Source organism: Cataglyphis hispanica, chromosome 3 (genome assembly GCF_021464435.1).
Source record: "Cataglyphis hispanica isolate Lineage 1 chromosome 3, ULB_Chis1_1.0, whole genome shotgun sequence".
In the NCBI taxonomy this organism is placed as follows: domain Eukaryota; kingdom Metazoa; phylum Arthropoda; class Insecta; order Hymenoptera; family Formicidae; genus Cataglyphis; species Cataglyphis hispanica.
Window position 1 is genome coordinate 11,104,601 of NC_065956.1, and position 10,517 is coordinate 11,115,117.

The following is a 10,517-nucleotide window of genomic DNA, read 5'->3' on the forward strand; positions in this document are numbered from 1 at the left end:
AGACCGACTCTTTATTTCGCTTGAATAGCGTACGCGCGTCAAAAGTACTCTGAGCGGAATGCGCCGCGCTCGGTTGGCGGCTTACCTTTATACTGTCATCGCCTTCTCGAAGGATCCAGAAGGTCCCCGAAATTTAGTCATTTCCGCCGACAGTTTTTAGGTGACTTGTTTGTCGCAATTTTACCTTAGATCCTTCGAGAAGGGCGACGATGTTTGTTGTTGCCGCGCGTTTTCGCTCGGTCGCAGAAAACGCTACCTCGCATCGCGCGCGCGGCGATGACGCGGTCGCGCGGCAACAAAAACGCGAAGTTCGAGATCGTTGCAATCTCGAACAGTAATATTTTTTAATTCTTTAAGATAATAATTTTAATGAAGATAATAATTTAAGATAATTTTAATATAATTAATATAATTTTAATTTTAATTCTTTAAGAATCTATTTTGCATTGAAACAAATATAAACGAAATTTACCGCTAAATTATTAGAAGATTGCAGATGAAATCGCAGACGTAGATGCACTTGATCGATGTTGAGAATTCACTGATATCAAAATAAAAAGATAAATATATTGTAGAAAGATATATATATAGAGATTGTTATACAGTACATATTTACATATTAAATATATTTATAGTGAAACTATATATCGTCTACTGCGCATGCGAATAATTGTTATGCGCAGACAACAATTGCGCATTTTCTAAATAGCAGTCAATTGTGATTGGTTAATACTCTTAGAGCCAACGTCTAGTATTACAAGACAGTGAACATCATGCGGCACTGATTAAATTAGGTTATGTTTATTATCCAAAACGTAGGAAAGACAGATCTAATATTTTTTTTATTAATATACGTTAAACCTATATCTTATGAGCTCGCATGTATCCTTATATGAGTGTATTTTTTCTACAGAAAATTTTACAGACAATTATTAAGAATAAAGCTTGTAAACGTTGATAGCTTAATATACAATATACACACAACTAACACACGCTATGGATGAAATCGAATATAAATTAAAATCACGAGACCCCACTTTGATATCACATGTAAATATCAATAATATTAAATATTGATTATACATTAATATTTAATACAACTACATTGTTAGTCGATTGTTTTTCTACAGGCAATATCTAAATTGATTGATATGATTAAGAAAAAATTTGAGATAGAAGAAAAGGATATTTCAAAAGTAAATAATTTTAATTTCAATAATAATTGTATATGATTAATTTAATACTTATTTTGTTTTTATATAATTTTCTTTTGCAGATAGCAGAATTTAAATTGCTCTCCTCTAAATGCAACAGCAATGATTCTATAGTCAGTACATCTGCATGCCAAGCATTGATTGTGCTTGTTGAAACTGGATTATGGGATGTCAAATCTGCATTAGCAAGTTTTATGGCATGTCTGTCTTCTTCAAAGTATGTACATGTTAAGCAAAAATATTAACAATGTATATATATTAATAGATATTTATTTCAAATCATATTATTATTATACTTATTATGATTCAAATTTGCAGAAATTATCAAGCAATTACTATAGCTGTGAGTCAATTGTTGATATTGGATTGGAAAATGCAGGATAAACGCAACGAATATACTCTTCAAATACCTACTCAGCACCCATTTATCACAATCCTGAATCAGGAGAAGCTCAGCTGGAGATCTGTATTGAATCAAATGAAACTCATCATGCATCATGATAAACAGTATGCTTTTTATGTTATATATGTAGTAGTTTACAATATAAATTTCCTTAAATTTACAGGATGTCCACTAAAAGCTAGAAAAAAAAAAAAAATTATATATATAACTGATAGAATCATAATAAATAAAAGGATGAAATGTTCTCTATCCATTATTTTTCTGACCAAAGGAAGTAACTTTTATATATACACTAAATTTGTTCAACTTTCAGTGTGATGGAACAAAGCATAAAGCTGTTACGACCTGTATTCATGTACATATTATGCAATCCTTCCATAGATTTATGTGAAAGTTGCAAGCATGAAACGTGGCAACTTCTAATCAAATCTAGCAACACTTTGGATTTACAAGCAGAGATTTTACTCTGGTTGTGTACGAATCGGATAGATACTTGCGTCGATGCGAATTGTCGAGTGCTCGAGCTTGCACAAGTATCGTTGCTGAAAGAAAATAAAGAGTATTGCTCGGCTTTGATACCTTTAATCGCATCTTTGACAATACAGCTTTTGGAATATGGGCATGAACCAATGCAAAATTTTTATGCGATATTAAATCTGATCGAATGGTCGTATGATAGTATAGGAAATGTCACAATAGCTATGATGATGGAAATAATCTTGGTATGCCCTGCAGCTTATTTACTCAACGCTCTTCAGATATGTAAGTATATTTAATAAACACATATATATATATATATATATATATATATATATATATATATATATTTTAAATAATATAATCCAAAATAATAATATAATTATCTCTCTTTAAAAAAATTACTAAAATTAAAATTAAAATTTCACGAGTTTTGATTTTGATCGATTTTATATCATAGGTACTATCATTGTGGACAAAATGCCGTGCAGTGTCATATTATTAAATGCGTTAGCTGCATCCTTATTAAAATGGCTGGCTTATCCATCACTATTATGCTCTGATGCATTAGGGGAAGCAAAAGAATTATTAATTAGAATGTCACAAAAACAAACGGGCAATAGTGATGGTATTGTTTCAAACAAAATGTTGCTCACATTCAGCCACAGCAATAGATACATCCAGTTTTATACAGAATTCATTCGCAGTCTATATTCTCTAGAAAACAATATTCTTTCATGGTTGGAAAACTTATCACTCGCACCGATTGATCTGAGATACATGTGCAAACTTATCTTGTGTGGAATCTTCCTGTATAGCAATGAGCCTATCGTTATACAGAAAACCTGCGACATTCTTGTACAAATAGCGCGGGAGATCAACTCCTTTTCGTCGCACGTTCTATCTTTGTTATTGCATAAGTTAACCAAATCTCACGACAGTTCTACCTTAAAATATCTGTTGTTAGCCATCCCCGAGTTTGCCATGTCTAAGGAGAACTTGCCAATTGTCATCCACACATTGGACACGATGTTGAATAGTGGAAAACCACTAAAATATTTCGCGATCCAACTCTATACGAAGGCCTTGGAAAAGGAGCCGCGCTGCTACCGCTTTATATCCGCTGCTCTTATGGATACTATGGAGACCGATCACAGTTGGCATTCGGATGTGACGTGTGCTCAAACGATCAAATACATCTGTGAAAATCGACCCGAAGACGGCGAAGAACTTGTACCGCTGCTGTCGCAAATCCTGAACCGATGCGTCGATTTAAACGGCGGTGCTGCTAGCGCACTCGCGCTCAACAGCATCTCTGCCCTATGCAAATTTGCGGTGATAGGTACACTATATTTTTAGACATTATGCTTTTTTTTTAATATGTTGTATAATTTTTTATAAAGTACCAAAATTTTTCGTGATTTTATATAGACCACGATTTTATTTAACAGGCATCTACTCCACCTGGCAGGTATTAGCGCCAAAGATGCGCAAGGAAAAACGCACTGTGGTTCTGGAGAGTCTGTGTGAGCTCTTTGCAGACATTCCCTCGTATCCATTTCGCGCGAGCGACGATTATGATAAATTCATCGTAGACATTGTGACGCATTTGTGGAGTTATGCAATTTGTGAAGATACGAGGATCGCAAAAGCGGCGTTCAAGGCTTTGAGATCTTATCATTTGGAACGAGTTCCTCTAAGCACTTTGCCCTTAGACTTTCGGTCAGATCTCATAGTGTCCGGCGCTTATCCAGAAAAGACGACTAATGAAACTGACAAGTCTGAAAATATATTGCAATATGTGCCGGGCACTTGTTGGATCCAGATGTTAAAGAAGATGAATACAAATGTTTTATCGGCAGCCGGGGATCTTTTAATTTTTTACATCGAGGATGAATTGAGCGGCTTCAGATCGCGAATATACACTTGGCCACAAGGAGAACCGTCCAACTACAAGTATTTGCCGGAAAGAAGCGTAATAAGGGCTGTCGGCGAATATCTGAGACGAGGCAACAAGGAAGATCCGAGCAATCAGAGAACCATGGTGGAATGTCTGCGTATATTCGCTTACAAGTATAAAAAACCGTTACCAAACATAAAGTGGGATTTCTTGAAGGAAACTATGCAAATATCGGAAGAGGCTAAAGAGTACAGTCTGTCCATCATGAGCCGTCACTGTCAAATCTCTGCATCGGCAAAATTGCTCACGGAGAGTTTTTTATCGATGTACACATCCGCATCAGAAGCTGGTCAATTGTTGCTAAATGAAAAACATTTAGTGCTTTACTCGAATCTCGACGAGCTGTGTCAGGCTATTCAGCCCAGTTCCTTGAAACAATTTCTTGAGACTTCTCTCAATTATGTCATTGAAAAAATCTCACTCAATGACGAAACATCAGTCGATTTGTTCAATCATATTGTCTCTTCGTATGCCACTGCTTTGAAAAGCAGCGTGATACTTATAGGAAATCGCACGCTGTTGACTAGTATGTTGGAAGAAATATTAGAAAAAATCGATTTAACATCCAAATATTTCGAGAAATATCTTGCAGCCGTGATGGAATTATTGGATAAGGACATCGAAAGAATGACATCACCTAGCATTTGGTTCGAAGTGACGCCAAAAAAACTGAGGAACGCCATTACTATTAGAGCTGAAATATCGTTCAGGAAACTCAATTCTATCAACTCACCACTCATTTGGCTAAATGAACCTATCGATATGGCTGCATCTAATCCTGAGTAAATATTAATAATTATAACAATTATATAATAGATTTAATTTCCAGTCAGGGATTATTGTTCAACAAAAGCATTTTTTTTTTCTTTTTACAGAATGCAAAAATTTTTGTTGGAAAATATACAAAGAGTACAAACTAATTTGAGATTATTGAAATCTTGTGACTTTGGATCCCAAAAAAATTGGATTTTGGATTTTATGAATCACATTAACGCACTTATAGTGGAGGAATCATATGAAAAAAACAATATAATTTTTTATTGTGATATCTTATTTGTCTCAATCATCTGTTTATCTGGCATGGATTGCCTATTGCCGAAAAGAGAATTGTTAGCTAGTTCGCAAGATGAGAGGATAAGAATGTTCCCACAGGCCATTTCTGTGCTTATTGACCGACAAATATGGAAGTCTGTATCTTGTCAGGTATGTGTGCATAAATATTTATATAAAATATTTTATAAATTACGAAGAGATTTTTAATATTATATTATATTTACTATAATATTAGATTATATTAGATTATATTAGATTATATGTTATATATTTATCAGCTAAAAAAATGTTATGTTTACATATTATAATCGTCAAAAAGTTTTCGTCGTATGTGAAAACGGACAATACATGTATATAATACATAAATATATATGATATATATATATATATATATATATATATATATATATATATAAAATCGTATTGATATTTTATTTAGATTATGAAATGGCTGAATCACATGAGGACCAGTTCCGTACCTGATGTGTATATATCTGCGTTTCAAAGTGCATTAATCTTATTAAGGCATGAAGAAGACTATAATTTACAGTGGACAAACTATTTGTCAGTCAAAACTTATATCCCCATATTTAATTAAAGAAAAAATGTATATATATAAAATATTTTTATATAAAAAAAAGATTTCATATTGAATTGATTTACTTATTACTCAGTCTTACATTTCATTAATAATATTAAATCCTATAACTGTAACAAATAATCTATACTCTTGATCTATATTCTTGATAATTTTATTTAAATATCTATGTTTTATTGCTAATAAAATATAATAATTACGACAAATTCTAATAGGTTGATACACAGATACTTAGATTTATCTTTTTACATCATAATTAATATCCAATTCGTTAGTTAAACATTTTTACATTTAAACAGTAATATGTAGAAAAAAATATGTTAATTCGTCATTGCTGAAAAATATACAAACATTCAAAAGAAAAGACAACTTTCTATTATCTTAATTATTTTATACATTTTCTTGAATTTTATTAAGATTAATTTTCTAATTCGATTACTTCTATACTGTTGTTATATACATCAGTACTTGTCAAAAGAGCAATTTTACAGGCAATATCTATTCAAAAAAATCTGAAAATCTTTTATATAAGACTTATTTTTATAAATAATATTATGTATAAATATAAATTTATATACATAAAAATAGTAAACAACATGGGGAAAGAAAATATTCATTGTCTATAAAATATTAGAATTATTAAATACTGATACTCATCTTGAATAGAATGTGAAGACCTTAGGCTTTTACTTATCATAAAAATAAAAATGCATTTTAATAATTTCCCTAACTAAATTGGATGTTTCATTTGCACATAGTGTTGTACAAAATATTTCAATATCATATATATCTACAATTTCCTCGTCACATATGTTGTATGTGACGGCACTCATAATGCTACACGGACGTTTCGCTATTGTCTAATGTCATTACTGTTAAAGTATTAGGTCTCGAGCCAGTTAGAATTTGTTCTTCTGGTGGACGCATTCGCGGTTCCAAAATATTTCTCTTTGTCTCCACGTTCTTTTTGATTGGTGTACGACTAGGACTAGACTTTCTACTGCTCGAATATGATTTTAATAAACGCGCCCTAAATAATTTTAAAAAAACTTTGAATAATATCTAAAATTATATTTTTTTCTTTTCAGCAATGTTTAAAATATTGATTGTTAGAGCTCGATATTTTTTGTCGCAAAGCTAAACAATAAGTAAACATGAATTATACTTACGCATCCATCAACTTTAGAAATAAACGAGTGTACACTTGATACTCCTCATCCCCGAATTCAGTAGGATCGTGTCTCGCATGTTCGTACAAATCACAGAACTGATGTATTAAACGCTGACCGCTTCCATTCAATGGAGTGGCAAGTGTAGTGAGCAAATACGCTCTTAGATTCTCTGAGGGATGTCTTTTCAAACAGTTGTCATATTTTGTAATCTCTGCCTCTGCAAACACACATGATATAAAGTAGCATTAATACAACAATGCAATGATAACTTACCTAAGGTTTTAACATCATCAACTGCTTTCAATCTATAATAATGTGGTGGAACTTGACCCCCTGGAGTTAAAATATATCTAGGATCACTGATGAGTTGCGGTTCATATTGGATCCTAGGTATTACTTCAATTCTCCTCTCTATTTCCTTTTTCAAGGACTAAAACATTTATTGAATAATAATATAGTGGCATATAACCTCAGGGCTTAACCTCTATTAAGTATTATATCATATGGAATATATACTTTTTTTGCATCGTGTCCTATAGGGATATGAGGACCTCGACGAGATCTTAGAGCAAATCTCATAATTTGTCGTTTCGCGAAGACGAATAGCAACAATATTGTCAAGACGCCCGCTGCTATAAATATCACTATGGTTACACCAGATAATTCCTCTGTCATTTTTGCACGACAATCGAGGTGATCTACCTCTATCAATAATAATTATTAACAAGCACTAATCTTTAGGAAAAAATTATGTATTGCATTGAAACAAAGTAAGACTAACAATAAGATTAATTCGAATTTTCGAATGTAATCTCCAATCAGCTGATCAGCGCACAGTCATTGATTTCGCGCGCATCTTGCTGGAAGTGCGGGTGAAATGTCAAATAATACTCATTTTATATATGTATATATATAAATGTATTTCTAGATTTTTATCAATTAAGAAGATAGATGAATTCATAAAAAGGCATTAATTATTAATAATAATTTTATCAAACTTTTTCCTCTTCTAACTTGGAAATATATATACATATACATTATATATATATATATATATATATATATATATATATATATGTATATGTATATATATATTTCCAAGTTAGAAGAGGAAAAAGTTTGATAAAATTATTATTAATAATTAATGCCTTTTTATGAATTCATCTATCTTCTTAATCGATAAAAATCTAGAAATACATTTTAAAGCTATAAAAATAAGATTTTAAATAATAAAAAAAATCTTTAGCCACCTTAAGTAACTTTGTTAATTAGAAGAAATTTTAATCAATAATCCATTTTTTTAATTATTAATTTTTTTTTAAATATTACTTAATGATCTACATATTTTTTAAGATATTTTCCATGGGTTTTCTGAATAATGTTTCATTGACAGCAACGACTTCGGCCATTACATTTTTCTGTTCTTGTGACAGTTCTGTATTCATTTTTAAAAATGATAATATAAGTTTACTAAAAGTTTTATCTTTAGAATAATAAAGCGCTTTTCCCGAAAATAATTTTGTAATTTTGTCGACCATATTATGATCCAGTCTTACAGATAAGAAATTTTGCAATATAGATAAGTGCCATGGCTTTAACTCCTTGACATATGTAAGAAACTCTCTGCAAAAAAAACAATCATTAGTTTTTTTAACTCAAATTATTCTTTTATAAAATAGTTCAGCATTTTTTAAATAAAACAGAATAATGTATGTGTTTTATATTTATATAAATTAAATAATTTTAGAGTTTTTTAAAAATAAATCGTCACAAAAAGTTTGTAAAAATTAATTTTAATATTATTAAATTAAATAGATTGTTTGGATATTTGAATAATAAGTTTCATTATAATAAAAAAATTTAATATTAATATTAATATTTTTCAAAGATATTAAGATGTTATTAAGATATAATTTGAAAATATATTATGTGAGTCTGAGAAATAAGTAATGTATAATAGAATATATTAATTTCAGCTTAAAAATTCTTTTAGAAGAATAATTATTATCAATCTATTATGTGTGTGTATAAAATAATTATAAAACATACTCTAAAAGAACTATTTTCTTTTGCAGATCAAATGTGTTTACAATAGTAATGATCAACATTGTATCTTTCAACTCAGCATTGAGAAGAGGAACAAATATAAACTGCTGAATCTCATCAGGAAAGTTTTTAATGCATTCTACAATTGCAGATGACAATAAACGAGATGGCTCCTCAAGTTCAATTATCTGTGACCACAATATAAAGCATAATTAACTTATGAGGAAAGAATACAGCAGATAGGTATATTCAGTAATATGCCATTTGATACCTTTGGCAGCAACAAATGTGTGCACAATATATTGAGATATTTTATTCTCTGTTCAATAGTCATATTGTTTAACGATGTACACAGATTATAAATACCCTTTGGACTTAATTTTTTTGCCATCTCATTTACCATTGGAATAAGATCTTCATTGGACAAATTTTCTAATTGAGCAAAGTCTAGTCTGCCATTATTTCGTTCTAAACTCTCACAAGCAGACTCTAAAATATCACATCTTTGTGGTGATACAGTAACAGATTTTTCAGATTCTATAAATGTTCTCTCAGTTTGCGTAAAGTAAAATTGAGTAGATGGTAGCACTAATTGATCATGTATCATCTGCGATTCATTATGATTTGATTCATCATCGTTATCGCTGTTTTCACTTTCTGAACATATTTCTTCTTTATTCTAAATTAAATAGTTTACATATAATGTATTTAATTATCTATATGCTATATATTATCTATATCTATAAATAATTTAATGTAATCTAATTTATTATATACAAAATAATTATATCAATCTCACACAGAAGAAAAAATTTTTCGATCTAAATATTTTGCACCACATTTCCAACATTCTCTCTTAAACCATAATTCATAAAAAGATGCATATCTAAGAAACATTAAGATCTTATTGAAGATTAAATCAAACGCAATTCTAACCTCTCTTGCTATCACTTTCCACAGAGGATTTGCCTGGGCAATATTATCCTTCATCATATCTCTGATAGATTCGAGTCTCGCTGTGGTCTCTTCTGATAAAGTGTACTTTTGAAAAAAGACTTCCGAATCCGTATCTTCTCGCATTAATTCGCTTATGTTGCATTGTCTCGCACATGTTTCGTTTGACATTGCAGATCAGTAACACACGTGGACTCTTCTTTTTTTTAAATATATTTCACAATAAATTTTTTCAAGAGATACTTATCTCAACACCTCTTATTAATAAATTTTTGAACCAGAATTGATATATCTAATAGTTGCATATTAATATATTAAATATACAGTTATATTATATGCAATTTATATATATTGGACTACAAACGCATAGCAAACTAATGAAAAACTATAGATGAAGAGATAGATATAAAATTACATATAAAATAATAACAATTTAGAATATGTAATATATTTAGAATATCGTATAGATCAACGCGCCATTTTTGTGGATTCTTCACGTACATTTGATTATGCTTGTGAATATTTAGAATAGATTTTATCTCATCTCGCTAAACGGATTACCGCCAACTACCGCGCATTTGACATGGAGGACCTGAAAAGACCCAGACGAGTCATATTGGGTTTTTAAAAAAAAAAGAAA

General features: G+C 30.5%; 3 protein-coding genes across 4 annotated transcripts; 1 reads left to right on the forward strand and 2 right to left on the reverse strand.

Annotated features, from left to right (window-relative positions):
- Positions 1–745: 745 nt before the first annotated feature.
- Positions 746–5,834, forward strand: LOC126859226 (focadhesin). 2 transcript variants are annotated; one of them, XM_050610280.1, is made up of 10 exons: positions 760–815; positions 914–1,050; positions 1,131–1,196; positions 1,277–1,431; positions 1,533–1,721; positions 1,931–2,379; positions 2,555–3,436; positions 3,546–4,836; positions 4,930–5,257; positions 5,547–5,834. In XM_050610280.1, exons 2-10 carry the CDS (start codon positions 997–999, stop codon positions 5,703–5,705), a joined length of 3,573 nt encoding a protein of 1,190 aa, XP_050466237.1. In that variant the 5' UTR covers positions 760–815; positions 914–996; the 3' UTR covers positions 5,706–5,834. The 2 variants fall into 2 exon arrangements, with proteins under 2 accessions (XP_050466238.1, XP_050466237.1); XM_050610281.1 differs by lacking the exon at positions 1,131–1,196 and having other exon boundaries at positions 746–1,050.
- Positions 5,835–5,857: 23 nt separating this feature from the next.
- Positions 5,858–7,893, reverse strand: LOC126859290 (protein C1orf43 homolog). Its single transcript, XM_050610420.1, has 4 exons — positions 7,394–7,893; positions 7,151–7,307; positions 6,875–7,094; positions 5,858–6,735 (listed from the first exon to the last, which is right to left on the reverse strand). The coding sequence occupies exons 1-4, from the start codon at positions 7,550–7,552 to the stop codon at positions 6,543–6,545; spliced, it is 729 nt and encodes a 242-aa protein (XP_050466377.1). The 5' UTR covers positions 7,553–7,893; the 3' UTR covers positions 5,858–6,542.
- A 244-nt stretch (positions 7,894–8,137) lies between these two features.
- Positions 8,138–10,419, reverse strand: LOC126859273 (uncharacterized). The gene is made up of 4 exons (XM_050610389.1): positions 9,860–10,419; positions 9,195–9,602; positions 8,927–9,111; positions 8,138–8,500 (listed from the first exon to the last, which is right to left on the reverse strand). Exons 1-4 carry the CDS (start codon positions 10,046–10,048, stop codon positions 8,215–8,217), a joined length of 1,068 nt encoding a protein of 355 aa, XP_050466346.1. The 5' UTR covers positions 10,049–10,419; the 3' UTR covers positions 8,138–8,214.
- Between the last annotated feature and the right edge of the window lie 98 nt (positions 10,420–10,517).